The sequence below is a fragment of the Eleutherodactylus coqui genome, chromosome 9, assembly GCF_035609145.1.
Source record: "Eleutherodactylus coqui strain aEleCoq1 chromosome 9, aEleCoq1.hap1, whole genome shotgun sequence".
Taxonomy (NCBI): Eukaryota; Metazoa; Chordata; class Amphibia; order Anura; family Eleutherodactylidae; genus Eleutherodactylus; species Eleutherodactylus coqui.
The window spans coordinates 77,187,937-77,211,480 of record NC_089845.1 but is presented as its reverse complement, the minus strand read 5'-3'; the positions used below and the strand labels follow the sequence as shown (position 1 = coordinate 77,211,480).

At 42.7% G+C, this 23,544-nt stretch overlaps 1 protein-coding gene across 1 annotated transcript in view; it reads right to left on the bottom strand.

The window, feature by feature from the left end:
- LAMA1 (laminin subunit alpha 1) overlaps positions 1 to 23,544 on the bottom strand; it is a 203,723-nt gene that overhangs the window by 121,253 nt on the left and 58,926 nt on the right. The window contains exons 5-16 of the mRNA XM_066579574.1: positions 21,324 to 21,503; positions 20,445 to 20,534; positions 15,858 to 15,975; positions 15,558 to 15,736; positions 12,577 to 12,676; positions 11,661 to 11,821; positions 11,016 to 11,156; positions 6,928 to 7,101; positions 5,132 to 5,233; positions 4,728 to 4,939; positions 3,290 to 3,401; positions 149 to 259 (exon numbers count right to left, since the gene is read on the bottom strand). Coding sequence (XP_066435671.1) covers positions 149 to 259; positions 3,290 to 3,401; positions 4,728 to 4,939; positions 5,132 to 5,233; positions 6,928 to 7,101; positions 11,016 to 11,156; positions 11,661 to 11,821; positions 12,577 to 12,676; positions 15,558 to 15,736; positions 15,858 to 15,975; positions 20,445 to 20,534; positions 21,324 to 21,503 — 1,680 coding nt within the window. The remainder of the gene's footprint in view (positions 1 to 148; positions 260 to 3,289; positions 3,402 to 4,727; positions 4,940 to 5,131; positions 5,234 to 6,927; positions 7,102 to 11,015; positions 11,157 to 11,660; positions 11,822 to 12,576; positions 12,677 to 15,557; positions 15,737 to 15,857; positions 15,976 to 20,444; positions 20,535 to 21,323; positions 21,504 to 23,544) is intronic.

Genomic DNA, 23,544 nt, shown 5'->3' with positions numbered 1-23,544 from the left:
GAGACGAGCGGGCAGGTACTCGGATAAGGCACTACTAGTTTGCCTTAGCGAGTACGCTCGCTCATCTCTAATTATAACATGTCCTGTGGTTAGGCTTATTTATCCAACTCCTAGACAAGTTTTTTCTTATTTTTTAAAGTTTACTCACATAACATATACCATGGATATCACATTCAGTCGCGTGGCCATTGCACTCACAAGGCTGGCAGATGCCACCAAAAAGGGTTCCTCCAACTCTGTAGTATCCCGGGATACAAGACTGGAAGAAAAATTCACCACTAATCAGTTATTTTGTATTATACCAAAATGATACCCTTTAAATACAAGTGTTACATTTTATTACATGTAAAGATACATGAACATGGAACAATAAAGTCATAATCAAAGATGAGAGCTATTATTTTACCAAACAGAAGATCTATCCACCACGGGGAGCTACCTGCCAATTTCATATCATAGGTGTAATATAATGGGTGATTTGACTCACCAAATAACTGTCCTTGAAAGAACCCAGAATGTCAAATAAATTAATCCAATTTACCGTAATGGAAGGCGGATTGCGAAGCAATTTATAAACATGAGAATTTCAGACTCATCTTCAATCATATAAATAAATCTCATATATTATTATGTACTATGACTTACTGTATTAGGAAGTGTCATCTTAAAGGGAACTTGTCACCAAAAAGATGCAGTCCAACCTTTTTACATCATGTTATAAAACAGGAGTAGCTGAACAGTTTGATATAGGGTGGACACCCACTGGCGATATTTTCTATCTTGTGCTGCGAGAGCAAGTGAAAACACTCGCCTCGCCGCACAAGAAAGACGCCGGAATGAGACCGGGATATCGCCAGTCTTTTCAATGGGGCCAGCGGCAGCAGCGCTAGCCCCATTGAAAAGATATGGAGAATACCGCGGACTTCTGCCACAGCTGTCACAGCTGTGGCAGAAGTGCAGCATGCTATCCCATTGCTTTCAATGGGATCGGCGCTGCTGCCGGTCCCATTGAAAGTAGTGATTTGTGGCAAACTCTGCAGTATGATTTTCGGGGCAGGGCTTGAAATATAAGCTAAGATAGTGCTATTCCTTCATGAATTGCTAAGCACTATCTGTAATTGGCTGAGCGCTGAGCCAATAGCTAAGGACTAGCTGTTATTGGCTGAGCACTCAGCCAATCAGCACAGCCCTTTCAGGAGGCAGGGATTTTTAAATCCCCACCTGCTGAAAGTGCTGGATAGCATTGTTGGGGAGCCAGCCGGAGGACGCATGTGAGCTGCGGAGAGGTGAGTACTTTTTTTTTTACTTTTTAAAAAACTTTTTTAACCACTTATTGATGATTTTCAGGGAAGGGCTTATATTTCAAGCCCTTCCCTGAAAATCATACTGCAGGGTTTGCCAAAAACCACTGCTTTCAATGGGACCGGCAGCAGCATCAATCCCATTGAAAGCAATGGGAAAGCATGCTGTACTTCCGCCACAGCTGTCACAGCTGTGACAGTTGTGGCAGACGTCCGCGGTATTCTCCATATCTTTTCAATGGGGCTAGCGCTGCTGCCGCTGGTCCCATTGAAAAGACTGGCGTAATCCCGGCGTCATCCCGTTTCACTTGCTCTTGCAGCGCAATGGAGAAAAAAACGCCAGTGGGTGTCCACCCTAATAGTTATGTATGAACATATTCAGTATAATTTATAACTTATTGATTGAAATCCAAGTTCATTCTGAATTCTGTGTGAAGAGTCACTCAATGATTGACAGCCTTCCCTGCATGTATATAAAGCGAGCTCTAAATTATAGGACCGCCCACTGGACTCTTAAGCCCGGACCAAACAGATTTAAATGAATATATTACAAGTTACACTGAATCTTTCCCCATAAAACTATATATCAGTCTGTTCAGCTCCTCCTGCTCTATAGCATTATGCTGGATGATCCAACTGATGCTCAACGTGACAGGTTTCCTTTAAAGCTAAACAGCTTGGACTGCAGGCTGCTACATTTTACCTACACTGATAAATTCTAGCAAACTATCAGAACAGCAGAGGAAACTGTTTTGCTAATGTGTTTAGCTCAGAGAGGAATACTTAGGATTCTAGAATTGGAGACAATTTGTAGTATTAGGGCTTAGTCAGAGGAGCATTTTTTTTTTCCTCACCTATGTGCACAAAAATGCTCTCCACGCATATTCAAAATGCATGTGGCTGAAGCTTTGTTCCCATTGCTTTCACTGGGGCCGGCACTACTGCCACCCCATTGAAAGCAATGGGATGCAGGCAACCACTCAAAATATAACCCCTCCCCTAAAAATCATCCCTAGCTGCGGTAAAAAAAAATAAAAAAATATATACATCACCTCTTCGCCGCTGTCGGGGGTATGGTGCGTCTTCTCGCTGGCTCCCGGCATTGCTCTGAAGAACTTTCTGCTGGCCGCGGATTTAAAAATCCCCACCTCCTAAAAGCGCTGGGTCTGATTGGCTGAACACTCGGCCAATCACAGGCAGCGCTCAGCCATTCATTGAATGACAGCTGAGTGCTGCCTGTGATTGGTCACAGCACTCAGCCAATTAGAGGCAGCACTCAGCCATTCATTGCATTCAATGACCCAACACTTTCAGGAGGCAGGGATTTTTAAATCCTCAGCCAGCAGAAAGTGCTTCAGAGCAGTGCCCGGAAGCCAGCGAGAAGACACGCCAGAGCCCCAACAGTGACAGAGAGGTGATCTATATATATATATTTCTTTCTTTTTACACCAGCTAGGGATGATTTTTAGGGAATGGCTTATATTTCAAGCTCTTCCGCGAAAATCACTGCAGTGGTTGCCTGCATCCCATTGCTTTCAATGAGGCGGCTGCAGCGCTCCATTGAAAGCAATGGGAGAACATTGCGATCCTTTGCCACAGCTGTGGCAGGGGATTCTTTCATCCCCGCGGGGGCTCCCATCATCACTGAACACTGTGGCAGTGCTATTACAGTGTTCAGTGATGAGGGGCCTCCCTGCGGGGATTCTTTACACGCAGCACGGACCTTGCCGGCGCACGCATGTCCTATCTTCTGCAGGTGCAAAGATTTTGAGCCTGAGAAAAACGGAAATGTGAACACTGCATAGGGAACCAATGGTCCTAATAGACAAGCTTTTTTGCGCACATAGGCGTGCGCAAAAAAATGCTCGTCTGACTTTGCCCTTTTTTGAGTCTCTGGATGCAAATATTCTGTTCTGCATAGTAAATGTGAACCTCTCCCGACTAATAATAAAAATGAAACGTCCATGCGTCTTACATGTCTCCATTACCTCACATGATGTGCCAGCATAACCAGGTGGACATTCACAATTTTCCACTTGTGCGGCTGGCAATAGGTCTATGACATTTGGAGTAGCCGTGTCTAATGTTATTGAGCTTATTCTACAAATAGAAAAAGAATATGAAAAACCTGGGAGCTGAAATAAGGCAAGTGGTGATTATAAGCAGATATCATGAAAATACAATGGTCTGAGAGTCTAACACTAATAACAACAGGGATGGCTACATGCAAGAAGATTGTAGATACTTCAGTACATAAAGTAGCTTTACAATATTTGTAATGTTGAAGGAATATTCTGGTTATGGAAAGTTGTTGTCAAATTAATGATAATCAAAAGTCATTAAAGTTTGCAGTTCGGTTTTGCTTTGGATTTTGTGCCTGTAGCTCTAGAAACCATCACCTTCTCCTGCACTTCAGAAGTGTTTATTCCCAGGTTGCCCCCGGATACGTCCTGTAGGTATTCCAGCGCTACAAGTCACGTTTGCTCAGTAGGAACAGTCACAAATGGCTTTTTTCTCGTCAGCTCTCGGGACCGCATTGCTGACCAATTGCAGGGCGGCACTTAGTGGCGGCGCACCCAGGAGGAAATGCAGAGTGGAGAATTGTGTAAAATATTCTTTCAAGCTGTATGTAGGCAGGGATGCGGCAGCCACATGGGAAAATAGTGATCCAGGTAAACATCAGAAACGGAGGGCAGGATAAGGGTGACTACCCACTAGCGTTTTTTTTACTGCGAAATTCGCAGCGTTTTTTTTTTCCTGCAGGGGTCTATGGGCTATGGGACTTGTAAAGCTAAAATCGCGATCGCGCAAAATCGCAATTTCGCGGTAAATCGCGATTTTTAACATTACAAGTCCCATAGACCCCTGCAGAAAAAAAAATGCTGCGAATTTCGCAATGAAAAAAAACACTAGTGGGTAGTCACCCTAAGAAGGCAATGGCTGCTCAATTTATACCCATAACATGATTATACAAGCTTATACCATTTCATATCTAGAATTTTTGAATATTTACTTCCCAACCAGAATACCCCTTTAACCCTTTCCAATCCAAATTGTATCCTGGTTTTCCTAGGGGGCTTACTCTTTTTCTGCCATTATACAACAGCGCTATCTGCTGGCTAAAGCCAGTACTGCATGAGATGACACGCTGGATAGGCTCAGACAGCAGAGAGGCTGGCAATATACAGTAAGAGAACCCCGACGGATCGGAGCTGTACAGCCTTAAATCATAATGTCTTCAGAGGTCAGAGAGTGGATTGGAAAGGGTTAATATAACCATCAGAGAAGATGTTCAGGTGTAATTCAACTTTTAGACTTTGAAAAGAAGAAATCACATAAAGTTATTCTACACATTTTGTGAAAGGATGTTAGTTTGTATGTAAAAATCTACAAACACACACACACAACACGTCACACAGCTATTACCTGCTGATGGCATTATTGATCGTGTTGTAGCTAGCTCTTATCCACAGCCTATTCACATTTGCTAGGATAGTCATAAGTCTGTCCCTGTCCACAGGCCTCCTTGTGTAGAAATCTACAAATCTCTCAGGGATTAGTTTGAGCTGAGCGGTGTGTTCCTCAAACGGCTGCAGCAATAAGCCATCAGACTTTGTACCTATGGTGATGCCACTTCCCTACACAAAAATACAATATATCACATTATAGAGTTGATGAATGGCTATAGACTAAAGATACAAATAAATGGTCAATGGTTTTTTGAGGCTGAATCTCGAGTCTCCCTTGGTCCCCACATATAAGGCAAAAAAAACAGGAACTCCTATGGCTGCAATAGGTAGCAATGAGTGAAAAGCAATTGTATCAATTACCTGAATGACAACATCCACATTAGAGATCATTTCTCCTTCTGAACCCTCAGGTGGAATATCATAAGATACGGTGTACTTCAGGGTTCCGCCAAAAGATGTTAACTGCAATCATAAAATGGGAGACAATGTAAAAGTAAAATAAAATATTTTTTAATTACTACTTTATTTCTGTTCTAGACATGTTCTGCGGAATATGTTGGCGCTATACAAATAAAGATTATTATTATTATGTTCTGTGACCGGCAATGTGGTCATTGTGCAGGAAGGAGGAGGAGGTGAACTGTGACCATCTCTTATAATGAATGGTGGATCCTGTGCTATCTATATACAGTGCTACCTATCACTATAGTCCTGCCTGTGATGATAATTAGATGACTGCTCAGAGGTTCTCTCCAGGGAACAGGAAGTGTCAGACTGTCATTAGGCTTAATGTGCGATGTAAAAAAAAATGGCAGAATTTCAGCATCTTTTTAATATAAATTGTTACATGGATAATTAGGAAAAAACACCAAAATGTATTTTTAAAAATATGTTTAACATAAAAACTTTTATTTAAAGAATATCATTCCCTGACAATATAACGTAACATAGTATGTAAGGCCGAAAAGACACATGTCCATCCAGTTCAACCTATTACCCCCTAATGTTGATCCAGAGGAAGGCAAAACAAATGAGATAGAAGTCAATTTTCCTAATTAAAGGGAAAAAAATCCTTCCTAAATCCAATCTGGCGATCAGAATAATCCCTGGATCACCGACCCTTCTGAAGTAATCAAGGACTATAACATGTAACATTTAACGCTCAAGAAAGACGTCAAGCCCCTCTTAAACTCTTTTAGTGAGTTTACCATCATCACATCCTTAAGGCTCTTTCACACGCGTACATATCGGCCCACCATTTTCGCGGTTCGCCGAAATACGCTACGATCTGATGCATTGGATTCCAATGTATCAGATCATATGGCCGTATTTCCGCGATGTAAAAGCGCCCAGCCAGCCAATATAGCGCCAGGAACTTTTACGTTGGGCGCAAAAGATAGGCCTGGAACTATTTTTCGGCCCAGAATATGTCTGGCGCTGCATTGACCTCTATGGGAGCTAATGACAGCGGCCGGAGGAGGGAGATGGGAGGGAGTTTAGCAGCGTGACTGCTAAACTCCCTCCCCCTTCTCTCCTCCCCTTCGGCTGATTGCAATGGGAGGGGGCAGGATGTGGACGGAGCTAAGCGTTGCCCCGCCTCCTCCCATTCGTGGCTGCCCACAAGGGGTGGGAGCTTAGCTCCGCCCCAGTCCCACCCCCTTCCGTTGCGAGCAGCCAGAGGGGAGAGGGGAGGTGAGCTGGCGAGGGGGTGGAAAGGAGCAACAGCATATGTATATGCGCCAGACCCATGCCGTCTGAATGGGGCACAAACATTAGATTTTACTCAAGTTTTTACTCCTGAGATTGTAGCGTATATCGTCCGGCCGTGAAAATGGCGGCCAATATACGCTCGTGTGAAAGAGCCTTTAGGCAGAGAATTCCATAATCCCACTGCTCTCACAGTAAAGAACCCCCTTCTACGTTGGTGTAGAAACCTTCTATCCTCTAGACATACAGGATGCCCCCTTGTTACAGTGACAGTCCTGGGCACAAATAGACTGTTGATTCCCTTAAACTTCATGGGTCCCATCTGATTTGTCACTTCATGTAAGTAACTGGGTGGAATAATATACTTCGGCTGATACTGCCATTTGATCCATGTGAAATAAGCTCACAGTATCACAGTGAGATTGGGCATGCTTTAAAGAGTTCCATACTTTATTTCCAAGGTAAGAATGCGGGGCCTCCCAGTACAGCACAGATTGTAATGTCTTGCGGGCTTCCGTATAGTTGATGCTTATTTGATGAGGGCCGTCGAACTGGTCTTGCCGAGGCTGAATCCTTTCGGCTCCATATAAATCAGTAACATGCCAGCCTCTTATATCAGTCATCTGCAATAGGGAAAGGACCAGAAGTAATTAATATTTTATCTGATGATGTAACGGCAGTAATTATAAAGTGAATATAATTATTTGCGCACATCTTAAAGATACTCAGTCTCATTAGTAGTTTCTTGGATGATCACGCAACACAGGAGATGAAATAAAATAGTGTTCAAGCGCTATACAAGACGCATAGGAAGAAATGGTGTAATACGGCGTCAGGTAATTAAAGGGGTTTTCTGCTTTATTAAAAACCAGTAGGGGGGAATGTTATTAACCCTTTGAAGATCTGAGTGCTTTGGTCCTAAAGGAACAAACACTATTTAGCGGTTTTATGCTTGGAGTGGTTTTATGGCCCTATTTTTTATTTTTTTTTGCTTGGCTGTCAAAATTATTTTTGATTGTTTTTTGGTGAAATATAGAGATACCTTTTAATACCTTTTTTCCACAGAAATGTTGTAATTTTTTTTTTATTAGGAGTAATATGCACCAAAACCAGAAAAAAATATATATATATTTTTTCAATTTACAGTTCTTTATTTTTTAAAATGTTAAATTTACGCTTATAGTACAGGAAAAGGTTTGCTATTTTGTTTCACTCACTCCGATCACAGGGCAGATATGGCAACGGTTTATGTTGCCATGGGTGATGGGTCGTTTTCTTTTTCTGTATATTTCTTTATTATATTCTGGTATTTTTTCAGCTTTTTTTGTAACTTCTTTTAAACATCGATTTATCAGAGCTCTGGGAACATTCATACTGTTATTTTTTCTTTTTATTTCACACTTTTCCACTGTAGTTGGGGCATCCATAAGAACCACAGTTATAGGGGAAAACATCCCCCTATAGCAGTGGTGGCGAACCTATGGCACACGTGCCAGAGGCGGCACTCAGAGCCTTCCCAGCTGGCACTTGCCACCGTCAGCTGCTCACCATAATAGTAAATACCGGCAGGGGTGCCGCAGCTCCCCTGCTGGTATACATTCAGCGGCGCTGCTAGAGGTGCTGATCCCGGCGCACACTGTGATGTCAGTGTGCAGCCGGGATCCTCTTTCCCCCTCCTCTGACATCTCCTACTTGGTTCCGCGAGAGCAGGGGAGGGGAGAAGGTGTCCGGCAGCACGTCACATTGTGCTCCTTGGATCAGTGGCAGCAACAGCACCAAGCAGAGGAGGTGGGGGGGGGGGGATTTGGATCTCAGAGGGAAGCGCTATTACTACAGGGGCCACTATGGGATGTCGCTATTACTACTGGTGGCTGATGTGGGATGTCACTACTACCACTGAGACTACTGTGTGGTGTCAGTATTACTACTGGGGGGCCACTGTGGGATGTCAATATTACGACTGGGGCCACTGTGCAGGGTCACTATAACCACTAAAGCCGCTCTGGGGTGGGTCACTATTAGCACTGGGGCTTTTCTGGGGGGTCACCCTTACTGCTGGGGCTGCTCTGGGGGGGTCAATGTCACTGCTGGGATATGTTTACACGAGGTGGAAATGCTGCAGAATGTCCTCAGCGGAAATTTCCGTGGCAAATTCCACAGCATTTCCGCATTCAAAAGAAGTCAAAATCTAAACCCGGTCTATTTTGAAACAGCTTTGTCCTTTTAAGAACGACGGGGGTAAAAAATCATATGTTGTGATAAGCTCCGCCCCCTGACGTGTTGGCACTTTGCGATAAATAAGTGGGTTTTGGGTTGCAGTTTGGGCACTCGGTCTCTAAAAGGTTCGCCATCACTGCCCTATAGTGACATTAGTCAACAACAGAACTGGGCTGGAGTCTGCTAACATGCAGCAGTTCTAACATGCCAGGGGTCACCACGATCACATGATCACTGGGTTCCATGCAGGAAACACCAGTGCCGCTTCCTGCATTCTTTACGTAGCGCTCACTTGAGCTATGTAGCTTATAAAATAGAAGGTAGAAGCTGTTAAAAACCGACCTCCTTTCAGATCCTCTACTGTCTCTGAAAGCTGAGAACCCGATCTAGTCCTGCAAAACTGCAGGAGCTTTAAACCTGTACCATATTTTTACAATGGCGCAGGATTAAAGCCAAGACCACATGTTGTATATTAATGCCATTTGGTCCTTTCATGGGTTAAATAAAAAAAAATACAACACTGAAGCCACTGGTGACATCACTGTTCATCTAAGAGGTAAGGATTGAAAAAACCTCTGTAGGGAACATGGGGAGTGTGTGTGGGGTGGGGGTGGGGGGTGTAGAGAAGAATAAATACAATTTGGATAACCCCTTTAACCCTTTCCAATCCACTGTCTGACGTCTAAAGACATTCTGATTGAAGGCTGTACAGCTCCATACTGCAGTACTGGCTCTAGCCAGCAGGTGGCTCCATTTTATGATGGCAGAAAGAGAAAGCCCCCTAGGAAACCCTGAATCCAAAATTGGATTGCAAAGGCTTGATCTGTGCAGGTTGTCATATAATATACAATATGCAGTCTTAGTTTCATCCACCCAAGCAATCATCATTAACAAAAGCATTGTATAAGAATTTAGGGCAGATCTCTGAGATCCTCTACTAAAAATACTATCATTCTAAGTATAGGACCCTACAGCAAAACTCAGATTCGGCCTGACTTTCCATGAAGAACTCTACCTTTATTAAAGTTAATGACCACTAGATGTTTCTGGTAATGCATTACATGATACACTGTATGTCATGCATGTATAAGGGAGTTATATGTCTTGATAAATGATATTATTCTAGCTATATGCTGTACAGCTCTCCATATCCACTAAGGGGAGCTAACTTCATCTAGCATTATATTTGGCAAGAATTGTAAAAGCCATCAAACAATAGCAAAAAAAAGCACACGGAGTCCATGCACAGATCACGATCTCTTCTCTTCCCCTAATCCAGGATCATTTCCAGAACAATACAGGGCACACCATACGTGTTCAAAAAATGCATCCATTTAAGAATAAAGGCAGAAAACAACTGAAAACGCTTTTTAATAATCACTCAGAGTGAGAAATCCAAAACATTGTTTTGCAAAAGTCCATAGTCTCGTAAAATCGAATTCCATGCTGAGATGCGGCCAGAGAGGGACAAGTGCTCGCATACCTCTGTGATATTTCGGGAGACCCCCACCCCCCAATTTTCAAGTTTGGATATCTGATTTTTTTTAACTATGGGTGATTGCTAAACTGTTTGTACCTTTTTACTTGTATAATGATGAAGAGCATTTATTGAAAACTTCCAGTGTGTCGTCTGTGTTTTTGAAATGGTCCTAAATCTGTATGCAGTAAATTCCCCCTAGTGGTGGTTTCAGGTAATCTCTATGACAGCTTAGCTCTAAACCAGCTCCCAATTAAAACACATGTTTACTATGAGAAGAAAAAGTTAACAGCATTGCCACCACGTCTCTCTATTTTGCCTGACCTGCCGTCTTCCAGCATGCTGAATACAGTTCTTCTATTGTAAAAAAGGAACACGAAAAATTTTGCTTATAGTTTAGGCGATATAAAGTCCGGGGAGCCTCTTTTCACACTCCCCCGTTCCTACAGTGTCCCCCAGCAAAGTCAATGCATGCACAGTCCGAGCGTCTCTTTTCAGAAGGCTGTGCATGTGCATCTCCCATAGAGATAAATGGGACTGCGCATGCACATCCTTCTAAAAACAGTCACACTGACTGTGCATGCACTGACTTTCCCGGCAACACTGTAGGAACAGGGGAGCGGGGCAGTGTGAAAAGAGGCTCCCCGGACTTCATATAAACTATAAGCACCATAACTTAGTTTATGATGCTTATAGTTGATGATGGTTCCCTTTAATTCACAAGGATGCAATTGTCTTAGTGGCTCAATAAACAGAAATGCATTTAACCGTGCAACAGTATTTAATTCTGGATCTTCTTAGTAATAGTCTCCCAGGGAATCTGTGTAAGCAGTGCTCTTATACCTGAGTGGTATGCCAAAACAGTTCATCACAGACACCAGAAACGCCGAAACAGAAGCATTCTGTACATCCTTCCGGATTCTGTTCCTGTAAGTTGTAGTAGCCAGCCTTACACCGATCACAGTTCTGCCCTTCCACATGTTCCTGGAATAGGGGTCAAATAATCATTTAGAGAGATACTACTGTTCATCCTCAACAAGGCAATTACATTAGGCATTAGAGATGAGCGAGTATACTAGCTAAGGCCCTTTACTCGAGGGAGTAGTGCCTTAGCCGAGTATCTCCCCGCTCGTCTCTAAAGATTCGGGCGCCGGCGCGGGTGACAGGTGAGTTGCGGCGGGGAGCAGGGAGGAGCAGGGGGGAGAGATCTCCCCTCCGTCGTTCCTCCCCGCTCTCCCCCGCCGCTCCCAGCGGCCCCCGAATCTTTAGAGGCGAGCGGGGAGATACTCGGCTAAGGTACTACTCGCTCGAGTAAAGTGCCTTAGCGAGTATACTCGCTCATCTCTATTAGGCATCTTAAGAAAGTATCTGAAAATAGTATGTAAGAGAGCTAAAGGCATCACCCAAAGAATTCAACTGAGAGCTGAATAATCAGAACTGGAGAAAAAGGCCATTTCCAAAAACCAGGAGTCTATGATGTACACTCACCTTACATATACACTGCTCGGCACAAGGATCCTCATTCACGCTTCCTATTAGACTGCAATTACAACGCACACAGTTTGGGTAACCCTTGTATCCAAAGTCGCACTGATCGCATTTTGCACCTCTGTAACCCTCTTTGCATTGACACTGTCCTGGAAGGACACCTTTATAACACAAAACACATAAATTATTATTCCACTGTACCACAATAGTAATTTATATAAAGAGCAGAATTAGCTTCATCCTCCAAAGGCCCTTTTACATGCAACGATTATTGCTTAAAATCTGTCCAAATGGCCGAAAATGAGCGGTAATCATTACATGTAAATGCAGGCATCGAACACTTTTCATTTGAACAATGACTTTAAAGTGAACTTAAAATCCTACATTCAGCCACTGAAACATAAAGCAAACACATTTATCTTTCAATAGGCCACAGGCTGTTATCTCCAAGTCATGTTTACACTAGCCAATGAGAAGAACAGAGAAGAACAATGGAATGTGCTGGCAGCTGTTTGCACAGCTGGGCGTGTGTTTAAAACAAATGCTGAGCTCTGCAAACAGCTCCTGTAGGTCCTTTTACATGCAAATAAAGATGTTAAAGTGTTAATGCCCATTACTACTTTATGCAAATAGATTGCTAAACCTTTCAATCTGTCAGTTCTTTGAAAGATTATCCTTGTGTGTAAAATGGCCTTAAGGGTCCTTATCAACGAGCTGATTCTCGTTTGAACTAGCAAGTGAACTCCACACTAGTTCGCTCTCGTGCAGCCTGTATTAAGGCAAATGCATCATTGGCTCATTCAACTGAGAATCGTTCAGACTCGTCCAGTCTTTCACATTTGCTGTATAAGTGAATGAGAGGGACTGACCGATCGCTGTTTAAACTGAATGACTAATGAATGATATTATATCATACCGGGTTTGGCATGCTTATCATCAGCCACACAAGCAGAGCTAATAGACCCAAAGGGATCACATTCACAAGGACGGCATGGATCGTCTGTGTAAGGGGAGACCTGTGGATGGAATGCAACATTGTGGTGATAATCATATACATTACTGTACAGGTAGGCCCATGTGTAATAAGCGCTCTCTCTCTCTCTCCCTCTCTCTCTCTCTCTCTCTCTCTCTCTCCCTCTCCCCCTCTCTCTCTCTCTCTCCCTCTCCCTCTCTCTCTCCCTATAAGGCCAAGCTCTGTGGAATATGCATTAGGTACACACTTCTAGTCTTGGGTAAGACTCCTTTGCTTTTAGGTGAAAGGCTTCAAATTCTCAGATGTATGGATTCTTTGATTAGAGATTCTGATCCACATTTAGCTGATCACATAGTTGTGGGTTAGTGGGCTGCATATTCAAGCTTATAATCTCCCTTTTCACCACATCACAAACATGCACTATTGGATTGAGATCTGCTCCACGAGTAGGCCAATGAATGATCTTACTATTATGTTTGTAGAACCAGATTTAGGTGATACGCTCCACTCTGCCCAACTAAGCTTGACTGAAAGGTCTTTTCCGGTTTATGTATATGGACTGACATGTCAACTAAGCTTAGTCAGAATAGAGCTACCCAGTGAAGACTTCTTGCTGAATCTGCCACTTTTCAAAACTATGAGGGGAACTTGTCTTGTGACTTGTTCCAATTTTCTGGGCACTGTGATGGGGAACGTACTTCTGGACTGGTGGGAGGAAATCTTTGGTGAACTCCCATTGTCAGGGGTGGAGAGTAAGAATGTGGGCACGGTACCCAGATGATAGTTTCATCATCTGGAATGGGTCACAGGAATATTTTCTGTCTTTTGTCACTTGTTTGAACTGTAATTCAATCGATCTTAAGTTCACTTGTGAGATCGAATAAACTTTTTTTTACCTCTTTTGAGTGTCAGCATCACTAAAACACACAATGGTGATTTGAAAACTAGTATTTTTCACAAAGCCAATTCATTGCTTTGATGGGACAGTTGTTATCCACTCCTATTAAAGCAAGGTATCCCATTTGGTTAATACCTTTGATTACATCGCAACGGCTTGTCCAAGGATGAGTTTATGCACCAGCCAGGCAACCTCAGAGATATCCTGACTGGGTACGTAGAATAGCATACCGTCGGGTATTACAGTTTTACCGGACCACACTGTTAAATATAGGAAGACTTGGAGCATCCTTGGATAGCCAAAAATGACTTATCGCTATGTTCGATGGGGAGTCAAGTGCAGTTCGGGAGACTATGTTCCGACATTGGGATATGTTGTTCATAGATCCAGATTTGAGACACGCACGGTTGGTGAATCCCCAACAATAAATTTAGGTGGAGTAAATCTGTTTATGACCATCTGGTTAATAACCACTTTCAGCCACCACTGACACAGACAACCTGGCAACAATAAAATGTAGGCTGATTCTGCTGCAGTAGCATGTAGGCATTTTCTAGTTAGTTGTAAATTCACTAGTTAAGTTACATCAAAAGTGTACAAAATTCACGACTTTATAAATTGCTACTTCAAAGAGGGAGTACCTGCCTCTATGTCACCTGGGATTCCCCAGAAGTGACCATATGGGCTGGGGCGAGACTAGCTCCATATGAATAGCTGTGGGATGGTACACTAGTGATACTGCTATACGCAGGGTGAATGTTTCCATGGCGATCGATACCCATGTTTAGGTGAAACACAAAGGGAGTTATGGTTGTCGCATTATCTGAGGTGGCACATGTATATCATTGATTGCCACTTTAGTATAGTCTTCCAAGGGTAATTTATTTACTATAGGGTTAGACCTTTGATGGACTCGCCCTTCTCAGGATGGCTACCCTGCTTTTTGACCTTAAAGGTATGTAGCTAATAGGGTTTAATAGGGCAAGTATAGTTATTTGATCAAATCAGGAAATTTTTAATTTAGACCAGAGTATAATAAAACACACGGCTAATCTAACTTGTCTCCATGCTTTGCCTGAAGGTTGCCTTTAAGGGGTGGGTACATTGTTGCCATAGCAGCAACTTTGCTGGTATATTAATTGATGTTCACTGATGTAATGCATATCTAATGGAAAGAGCTTGTGTGGTTGAATAAACCCATTTTTAGGTACCTTATTAAGAAATTCTGAACTGATAGTTGCAGGTCCCAAATTCATGACCTTCATCTACAGCTTACAGTAGAGCGCAAACTAAAAAGAACAAATTTTGGCCTGGAGGACTCTGCACATTTATGCATTATATAGATAGTCCACTGAATCCAACGTGTAATACTTTATTTCTCCACTGATGGTGCTGCAAGGAAACCGAACACTTGCTCTTGGGTTCACCAACACATTTCGCAGCAGTGAGACACCCAGTGATCCCCATAGCCAGGGAGCCTTATTAACCCTAAATATAAGCTGAGCGATGTCTTCTATATTGCACACCATGACATGTAGTACATGAAGAGGCAGATTAGCTGAGATATTAAAACCATACTGTCTGGCACCAACAATCATCCCTCCGTTAAAGGTATTGTACTGGAGTCAAAAACAGTCCATAAGGGTGCATGTTGTATTGCACTTCAGCTCCATTTATTTCATGCTGAAACTGAGCTGCAATACCAGACACAACCCATGGACAAGTGTGGTGCTGCTTCTAATCCCATCCCTTTAAAGTCACTCAGATCATGTCTCCCCATTAAAGTAGCTGATCAGTACAACAATTGAACCTCTTGACTATGCCCTTATGCCTTTAGGGAGAAACCACACAGTGCTGTTGACCGCATGTGGCCAAGCTACACCCAACCATGGTGGCAGATTGCTGCACAATTTTTGGCACCAAGTGGTTTAACGCCTATGCACAGAAACTCTACCAAATGATTGGCTGATTATATATATTTGCTTTTCTGAGCAGGTGAACCTCATAAGAAGGCCACCAATCATACCTTGTGTGGCCTAAAGTAGCCTTCAATACATGTTTCACAATTAATCCCCGCTGTAAACTGAGTACAGTTCATACAAACTCCTCCTCCGATATATTGGTCATGAATGTTCATGCTCATGTTCCGATCGGCCACAGTCTGGTCGTAGTAACAATCCTCTGCTTTATTATGGCAGTTACATTCTGTAAATAAAAAGAATAGAATACAGCATAAATATATACTTCATTGGTTGTATATCTGACCAATGTAAGTCCTTCAAAAGATCAAAGTCTGTGAATATAGTAGACGGGAAATTCAACTTACTCTCACATTTATTGCCAATGGAAATGGTGCCAGGTCGCCATGGATTCTGGTGGTAACCAGGACAACACTCATTACAACTCTCTCCACAAGTGTTCCGTTCACATTGACACTGGAGTTTCTGCATGAAAAAAAAAGAATTAAAAACGAAGCCGCTTTTCTATACTGACCCACATTCCACACATATTAAATCTAGTTTTTGTTAGCTGATTCTATTGAGATTGAAATAACTTTCTCATGTCAGCAGAGAAGAAATGCAATGTGAACAGGCGTGACAAGCAATGCCGTCAAGTTCAGGTCCCTTTACAATACTCCCTATACAAGAACCCTCACATTATGCAGAAAATCATATCACTATGAAGCTGAGTAAAACAGAATAAAGATGGAGGTGTGATAAGTATCTTTCTTCTGTTCTATTTCATTCGGCTTCATTGTGGTATTCTTGGCATGATAGAAGTGCGGATTCAAAGCTATTGGACTTAAATCGCAATCACAATCCCCTATTTTGTTGAAGTTATCAAAATTGAACTCCTGGGAATAATCTACGAACCGAAGCAAAAGGTGAGAGACAATTCCCACAACACTCCGAATATATTACGATATTCTCCTACATCTAAAGGAGACATTGACTATTTATTAGGAAATGGATGTAGAAGCAATTTCCCAATCTGGTAAAGGGAAGTAGACTTTTAGGCCAGTTTCACACATAGGAGGATATTTATAAAGCCTTTTACGAGTTTTGCGTAAGTGGGGATTCGTAGCAAAAGTTTGTAAAAGTTTGGCCTTTTGTGTCGGCCTCATTACTTTTATAAAAAGTTGGCTGGGTTTGTTGGGTGAGGCATAGCTGCCTGGGCCAAAAGATGTATGTGTAATTCACTCCAAAGTATGGCATATATTATTCTAGAAATGTACCCTAGGTCATACCTATCAGGCATTTCCATTCAGGTCCCAAGATGTGCCTAACACATGAAGAGGCATGAGACTTTTCATTTATTGCGCTGGAAGAAATTATACTAAGACTGGCGTTGGAGATGCTGGTCTTAGGAAATTTCCCCCATGGCATTTTTTTGGGAGAGGGGGAAGCATGAAAGGCTGCACCACACAATAATGAACCTCATATGGTGCAGAGTGCTAAGGCAGCAGAAATGCAGTCTTAAGCTCCCACTCATGACCTGAGGGTTGCAGGTTCAATCCCCACATGGTTTAGTTTGCCGGCTCAAGGTTGACTTAGTCTTACATCCTTCCGAGATTGGTAAAATGAGTACTCAGCTTGCTGGGTGGTAAAAACATGCCTGGGAAAAGCAATGGCAAATCACCCTGCAAAAACAGTCTGCCAAGAAAATGTCACGATGGAGTCAGTCTTGACTCGGTGCTTGCACCAGGGGACTTTACCTTTTTATTCACTGAGACAGTAGGGTTCTTGTTTTGTATTAACTGGTTCACTGAAAAGGACCCACTAAAGAGTATCAGACCTAAATAACATGGGACACTGATCCCAGCGGCTGCATGCGAGTGTGTGTGTGTGTGAACGCTTGGAGTAGCATTATCAGGCTACATACTCCAAACGGTTTATGTGTTGGGAAAAACTTTGCTCAGCTTCAAAACTAATATCTATCAGGCTGGGCTGCTTCATGCGACTTTCTTTTATGCTTAAATCAGCATCAGGAAGTTTAGCTGACTAAAAATGAGCAATGTTATCTAGCTCATATAGCCATCTTAGATGACCTAGTGTGTCTCAATACCCAACACTGGGAGGTAAAGCAGGTGGTGGTGAAGTGAAAAAGTTAGTTCACTTATAACCACAATCTACTGCTCACACCGAGGCAAACATCAAAGGCATGACAGCAGTCCATTACATCTATGTACCTTGTGAGACGGTGACCGGCAAGGTGCTGGAGGGCAGGTATGTGTCGCCTAGGATGCTCTCCTATGCTGCCTTGGGGAGCACTTGGGCAGATACGTGCCACCGAGCAGCCTGGGCTCGGTGGAGGAAGCTGGCAGTATAGTGTTAGTAGCATTAAGCTACTAACACGCTGTAGCAAGTAAGTGGCTCCAAGCCGCATAATCCGGGCCGGCTTTTCCTGGAGTGACCAAAGCGAAGGGTGGGATGGTTACTCCCACGTACCAGGTGAGGCTGGTACCAGGCCATATAAAGCCTGGGCCTACAGGGCCTAAGAGAGAGCTGAGACCTGTGCAGGTCTGAGAGTCCTGGCTGGCTGTGTGCAGGAGCCATTTTGTTACCAGTGTGTAGACAGGGACGCTACATGTTTAGTAAGTGCTCGGACGAGCAGGATTTACTTTATGTTTGCCTGACGTTAAGGCCTGTATTTTGCTTTGTTTGCTTGGAAATAAACCCAGGCAACGCCTGGACTAAAGACTTTACCGCAAGTGTCACTGTCTCTGACTGCTTCTGCCCAGGTTGCTACCGATCCTAAACGCTAATCCCTCACAACCTCTATGATCACGTCATTAAATTCTATTAGACGCTATTAGACGCTATCATAGACTGAGGTATCCATATAGAGCAAGTGCTTATCATTTCAATATATTTCCAAGACATTAGCCACGTAACCCTTACAGTGGCACTCTAATTGGGATAAGAATCTAACTATTATCTAACAAAACTGCTCAGGATTCTCACACTACATAAACATCATTTATAACGTAGAATATCAGTGTCCCATCTGCAACTCATTAGAACTACATAAAATACACAGTCATAAAGAAAAAAAACTGACAATAAGATCGATCCATGTATTTCTCAAGTGAATGTTAACAGAAGACAATTATATTGATCCTGATGAATCGGCTAGAAGTTATGAATAGCCGAGGAAACGCGTCGATCATTTGAGACGTATAAGGTGCATCAGATATAATAAACATTAACAACCTAATAATTTATTTTCCAAATGGAATAAATAAGTAATCAATATACACAAGAGATCTACGATTTCGAGGTTAAAATTTTCTGTTTAATCTATAGTAAAGCTAAGGCCCTATAATGGCCAACATGTCTTTCTGAAACCCTAGCATCGCATAATAGCAGACCTACATTAGGGTGATCTCATACCTCTATACCTCCATTAAGGAAAGAACCTAGCTTTGTCTTTATCACTAGGACCAACGTCCTATATCCTTAATACAGTATAATAAACGGAGGTATTATTAATTGCGTGTTGTCACAATTGTTTGTCAATTTTTAATAGGATAAATAAAAGTTATTTTTTAACTCTATATGTGATACTCTTTAGTGGGTCCTTTTCAGTGAACCAGGGGACTTTACCTTTACCTATTATAAAATACAAAGATGTCTACATACATGGAAAGGGAGGAGGTGCAATTTACCAGAGACTCTGTGCCACTTATACAGTGAAAAAAAATTGCATATTTTAGTGCATGCCATATTTCTGACTTTCATGTAAATTTGGTGGAATTTAGCAGGTTAGATAGGCTTGTGCAAGATATTGGCAAACATTATAGCACAAATCCATTCCCGCTCAAATCAGACATAGATTTCAATTGATATCACAATGGCAATCAGTGACATGCACCGCTTAATAAATTTGGCGCATGCTACTCTACTGGAATGTGGCCAATCTGGCCAGTCTTAATAGAGCTCTGAGGCATATTAGTTTATGGCATGATCTAGGAAATGGCATTTTTTCAAGCGTCCCAAAAGCTTTTCATTAGAACTTCAGAAATGCCTGGAAAACCATGGGCACAAGAGGACATTTAAAAAAAATGCCTCCAGCTACAGGTGATTTTTAACCCTTTCCAATCCACTGTCTGACATCTAAAGACATTCTGATTGAAGCCTGTACAGCTCCGATGTCAAAAGACGTCCGGCAGGGTATTCTTACTGTAGATTACTGGCTGCTCTGTTGTCGGGGGCCTCTCCTGCATGTCACATACCGCACCACTGGCTCTAGCCAGCAGATGGTGCCATTGTATAATGGCAGAAAGAGAAAGCCCCCTAGGAAACCCTGAATCCAAAATTGGATTGCAAAGGGTTAAAACATAGAGGGAGATTTATGAAACTGTCTAAAACAAAAACTTTCTTTGTTGCCTATAGCAACCATTCACAGAGCAGCTTTCATTCCTCATAGTGCTGTGGTAAAAATGAAAGCTGCACTGGGATTGGTTGCTTTGGGCACCAAAGACAGTTTTTGTTTTAGACAGTTTCATAAATCTGCTCTATAGAACAAAAACTCGGAGGCCATAAGGTCTATAAGACCAAGCTCCTGAAGTGTCTTCTGCAAGACCTATGAACTTAGTGCTTTCTTGTGGGGAATATATTTGAGAATGATATGTTTACTTAACCGAGCATGTGTACTAAGCTCATAGAGATCAATCTACAGTACGTACGCGTCCTCGGTGCTTACACAGATGCGGCTATGTAAATAAACACAGCCGCAGCTTCAGCTGCCGAGATCTGCTTTCTTGGTCTGAATTCATAAGTTTTACGAAGGAAATCTAGAAACTTGGTCTAATGACCTAGAATGGTAAAAGTAAACTTGCTCTAATGCAAGTTCCGACAGCTAGATTTGCTAAACCTATGAAATAATATTACATTTCCAAATGACAGTTTACCTTGGTAACTTCATCCCAAGGACAGCTACGAGCATGCCCATAACAAATGCACATTCCTCCAACAGAAATGTCTTTGATAGAGTAGTAGTACTGAAAGGTAAAACAAGGAAAAAGTCATAATTTCTAGAAATAAAGAAAACAAAGAAAAACACTGGAACTGTGACAAAGTTCAGGAAGACTTAGGCCTCATGTCCACGGGGACAGATCCGCAGCGGGTCACCCGCACGCATGATCCGCGCCCCATAGGGATGCATTGGACACCCACAGGTAATTAAATACCGTCGGATGTCATTTTCCCTTGAGGCCCGGATTGCATGTGCGGGAAAACACCCGCAGCATGCTCCATTTTAGTGCGGGTCTCCCGCGGGGACGGCTCCCGCAGGCTTCTATTGAAGCCTAAGGAAGCCGGCCGAATCCACGGCACACCCGCAGCTGAATTTCTGCTCTCCAGCGCGGGAGCGTGGGAGAGCAGGAGTTAAAAAAAAGAGTGCACGGCGCATATGCGCGGCGCACTGCCGGCGTGCCAAGCACATCCGCCGGGCCGAAGGAAGAAGATCCGGCCGTGATGGAGGGCAGATCCGCAGCGTCCGGACAGTTAAGTAATGCTTATTTTTAGGCCTCATGTCAGTGGTAAAGGAGGGACCCGCTGCGGGATTCTGCATGAAGAATCCGCGTCGGGCCTGATTTTCCCTGTGGACATGAGGCCTTAGAAAATAGTGGCCATGAAAAGTTCTTTATGGAGTTGTGCATAATATATGATTTACAGCATAACATTTTCTTATTTCGTTTTTGACCTATTTCTTTAAACTACGGATGTTCCGGCTGCACATTTAGAGTTTTACAAAAATGAAATAAATCAAAAGCACACAACACGCTTACTCTTCGGGTAACTATAGGATCCACATCTTTCAAGTTCCAATGGCTGAGAGTCATAAGGTCTGCATTTAAGGTTCTAATACGTTGCAGGCGAAGGCGTATATATCTTGCAGAGGTGAAATCCAACAAAGTTGGAGAAGGATCATCAGAACTTGGTCTTCCATTAATCAGTGAGGTGTGGATCTAAATTGATTGAGAAAACAGCATTAGGGTTACATTTTGTAGAGCGTTAAAGTGATTTATGATGTTGGAGAAAAACAGTCTGCTTTTTATCCAGAAACATTGCAACTCTTGTCAATGGGTTGTATCAGGTAAAGTAGCTCAAACGCACAATCCCTGGTTTAGGAGGCCATTGCCTTAATCAAAGGAGCTACAATATCAAACAACATGTAGACAAGAACAGTGCATGTCTGGGGAAAAATAAACCCCTGAAACCAATACTACTTCATAATGCTAATCCAACATCATCTTGTCATTATAAGTTGTAATTTTCAGACATTGCATAGTGTTTACAGCACTACAGCATTTACATAAACACCTTTTTTTAAAAGAAAAGACCCAAGGTGTGATTAGAAGAATGACAAATCTTAATAACTTCAATTCGACATTGGAGTGATATGCCGCAGGATACCAAACAGAACCTGTATGACTCCATGCCTGTACATTTCACATCTTGCATCCAATCTAGAGGCGGTACAACAGGGTACTAGAACCTCCATCCCATCTGTATCACATCTTACTTTCAAGCTAGAGGCGACCCAACAGGGTAGTAGAGGAGTATCCATGCCCGCCTGTATTACATCTTAGAACTAAGCTAGAGGCGGTACAACATGCCAACCCTATCACATCTTACATTCAAGCTAGAGGCGGCTTAACAGGGTACTAAAGAAGTCTCTATGCCCGCCCGTATCACATCTTACATCCAAGTTAGAAGTGGTACAACAAGGTACTAGAGCCTCCATTACTGTCCGTATCACATCTTACATCCAACCTAGAGGCGGTACAACAGGCTACTAGAGCCTCCATCACCGTCCGTATCACATCTTGTAATCAAGCTAGAGTCAGCCCAACAGTGTACTAGAACCTCCATGCCTGCCCATATCATATCTTGTATCCAAGCTAGAGGTGGTACAACAGGGTACTAGAGCCTCCATGCCCAGCCATTTTACATCTTGTAATCAAGCTAGAGGTGGTAGAACAGGGTACTGGAGCCTCCATGCCTGCCCATATCACATCTTGTATCCAAGCTAGAGGTGGTACAACAGGGTACTGGAGCCTCCATGCACACACGTATAGAATCTTGTATCCAAGCTAGAGACAGTACAACAGGGTACTACAGCCTCCATGCCCACCTGTATTACATCTTATATACAAGCTGGAGGTGGTACAGCAGGGTACTAGAGCTTCCATGACCGCCCGTATCACATCTTGTATCCAAGCTAGAGGTGGTACAACAGGGTACTAGAGCCTCCATGCCTGCCCGTATCACATCTTGTATCGAAGCTAGAGGTGGTACAACAGGGTACTAGAGCTTCCATGCTCCTCCCCCCCCCCCCCCATATCACATCTTGTATACAAGCTAGAGGCGGTACAACAGGGTACTACAGCCTCCCTCCAAGTGCTCAGTTTTCTACAATAAATGATCCTTTTGCTCTGATATTGTAATCACCTACTTATATTAACGTTACAATCACACAGAGAAAGTTTCTTTTCATTCCAACAACTCCTTCTAGGGGAGGGATATTTTTGACAATAAGTTTATCTCCTACTTACAAATAAAATCCCTTGCCAATTCTTGATAAAGGAACCACTGTGACAGCGTCCATGCTATTTAGCAGATGCCAAGCATTCATACTTAGAAAGGATATATTAACACCTACACAAGACCCCTATGACTATCAGCCTAACTCTCCTGTTCTGCTTCCCCCTTGGCAGGAACCTTTCGACACATTATTTTTAACAGAAATCCACAGAAGCAATGTGTTCAATGTAATTTATGAGTGAAATAAAGCAGTATCAAAGCCATAAGAACTTAGAAGAGTTTGTCTCATCAGAGACAATACCTGTCAGATTAAAGCCTCTGTGAAGATCATTCCCCGACACCCACAGCTAACAGCAGATTTTGCCAGATGAAGCTGCAGTCAACAAGACATTTTATTTGTCTGCTGGAGAGGAAGTGTATTATTATATGACAACTATTAGATGAACGGTTATCCTGTAATAC